The sequence below is a fragment of the Borostomias antarcticus genome, assembly GCF_949987555.1.
Source record: "Borostomias antarcticus genome assembly, chromosome: 3".
Taxonomy (NCBI): Eukaryota; Metazoa; Chordata; class Actinopteri; order Stomiiformes; family Stomiidae; genus Borostomias; species Borostomias antarcticus.
This window is the reverse complement of record NC_140236.1, coordinates 1550126-1552625: the sequence shown is the minus strand read 5'-3', so window position 1 is coordinate 1552625 and position 2500 is coordinate 1550126. Positions and strand designations below refer to the sequence as shown.

General features: G+C 45.2%; 1 protein-coding gene across 1 annotated transcript in view; it reads left to right on the top strand.

Moving 5' to 3' along the window:
• Positions 1 to 2500, top strand: part of LOC311329949 (ATP-dependent 6-phosphofructokinase, muscle type-like) — a gene marked incomplete at both ends in the record, with an annotated part of 18062 nt that overhangs the window by 5033 nt on the left and 10529 nt on the right. The window contains one exon of the mRNA XM_084461901.1: positions 2292 to 2481. Coding sequence (XP_084318027.1) covers positions 2292 to 2481 — 190 coding nt within the window. The remainder of the gene's footprint in view (positions 1 to 2291; positions 2482 to 2500) is intronic.

The window sequence follows — 2500 nt, the reverse complement described above, 5'->3', positions numbered from 1 at the left end:
TGCGGTCTCTCTTCCAACTGAACAGCTGGGGAGGGTATCAAGGAATCAACGGTCGTACGTGTCTTTGGCTGGCCTCGCCAGACACAGATTAAGGGGCGAATTCACTAAAGCAAATTGCGCCCGCTAATTGCACCATAATATTGCGCGTCAGTTGCGCCCGCTATGTGCTCCGTTTTAAAAACCTATTCACTAAAGACATTGCGCTAATAATATCCCAGCGCAAACACGCCCATTCGGTGTTTGCGGCTGAGTGCAATTTGCTGCTGATATAGGAAATTACTATAAATACTGCGCATACAGCGCATACAACTCGTATGCATATCATTGGACGATGGCAGACAGAAAAAGAAAGATACGATTTTCAGACAGCGAACTTGAAGGCCTCACGGACGAGGTTCAAAAACATGTCTCACAGCTTTCGGCAAAAAATATCACGACTGCAGCAAAAAATCATATTTGGGGTTTAATTTCCCAATCAGTCAGTGCCATTTGTGTGTGTAAACGCGGAAGACTGCAAACGGAGGTGGAATTATTTAAAAAGACGAACAAAGGAAAAATTGTCATTTTATGTTATGCAAGTTGCAGCACGATGATCTGGCATACTTTTGGGGGAGTGTATAACATTGCCCCACCGGTACGATCTAGGCATCTAAACGGCCTTTCAGGATTCCAAATGTGCACTCAATCACACCGCGCGTCCTGATGTGAGCCCAGTTGTACGCCGCCTCTCCAACGTTGGAAGGATTACGCACGGGAGTCATCATCCATGGCTGAAGATGATACCTGCCGTCACCTATGATACAAAAGCAAAATATTTTCAAGACCATTGAAATAGAACAAATATTGTGTAGGCTATGTTTTTATTTATGTATTTATACCTATATCGGCCCCTAGCCGTTCAATGAACAGCTATAGGGAATGCGCAGTTTCGCGTATAGACTATTATACGCACAGTTTCGTGCTATGTAGGCTATTATATTCATTGGGGGAGCTTGGACTCGCTGGGGACGGGTGGAGAGACGCATAGTCAACTGAGCCTCCCCAGACGCGACTTCATCCTCCAGTTGGCTGAAGAGCTGCGCGCTCTGGTGTCCAAACAGTTACCGCGGTGGTTCTAGTGTTAAATCAAAAAGTGACGTTCTTCTAAATATTCTCTCACGAACAACATGCCTGGCATTGCGATGCCTTCGCCTCGCAACAATCACTGCTGCCATGATCAGCGGACAGGCTGGCCGCGACACACCCCTTGCGCTTAAATACCACCACGTTTCTGAAAACGGTATTAATTTCACTTTAACTGCGTGAGGCAATTTGCGCCGATGTTTGTGAATTGGGCGGGTTTTGCAATAATGTTCATTTGCATAGAAAGGGGAACATTCTCCGCCCATATTACCTAATTTAAATATGAGCTAATAACACCGGCGCAGAGCAACGCAATGACGAACGCAACGCAGTTAACACCGTATTTCACCCTTTGCGAGGGCTTTGTGAATAGCAAACATAATTTTTGACTTATTTGCACAGGCTTTGCGTCAGGAAAAGCTGCGCAATCCTTTAGTGAATTCGCCCCTAAGAGTCCTAGATTAAACATGTCAATTCAGATTAAGACAGTCCTAGATTAAACATGTCAATTCAGATTAAGACAGTCCTAGATTAAACATGTCAATTCAGATTAAGACAGTCCTAGATTAAACATGTCAGTTCAGATTAAGACAGTCCTAGATTAAACATGTCAATTCAGATTAAGACAGTCCTAGATTAAACATGTCAATTCAGATTAAGACAGTCCTAGATTAAACATGTCAATTCAGATTAAGACAGTCCTAGATTAAACATGTCAATTCAGATTAAGACAGTCCTAGATTAAACATGTCAATTCAGATTAAGACAGTCCTAGATTAAACATGTCAATTCAGATTAAGACAGTCCTAGATTAAACATGTCAATTCAGATTAAGACAGTTCTAGATTAAACATGTCAATTCAGATTAAGACAGTCCTAGATTAAACATGTCAGTTCAGATTCCCCATGGAAAGGATTTCTTTCTTAGTTTGATCTGTGTCCAGGAAACTGACACGGCAAATGATGTCACTGCTCTGAATGTGTGTGAGTGAGTGAGTGAGTGAGTGAGTGAGTGAGTCCAGGAAGCTGACACCGCAAGTGATGTCTCTGCTCTGAATGTGTTTGAGTGAGTGAATGAGTGAGCGAGTGAGTTAGGTGAGTCAGTGAGTGAGTGAGTCAGTGAGTGAGTCAGTGAGCGAGTGGTCTAACTGTCTATCTCTGTCGCCCAGGGGGGCACCGTCATCGGCAGCGCCCGCTGCAAGGACTTCCAGACCAGGGAGGGCCGCACGAAGGCGGCGTACAACCTGGTGAAGCTGGGCATCACCAACCTGTGTGTGATCGGGGGCGACGGCAGTCTGACCGGGGCCAACGAGTTCAGGACGGAGTGGAACCAGCTGCTGCTGGACCTGGTCAGAGCCGGTGAGACACACCAGGGGCA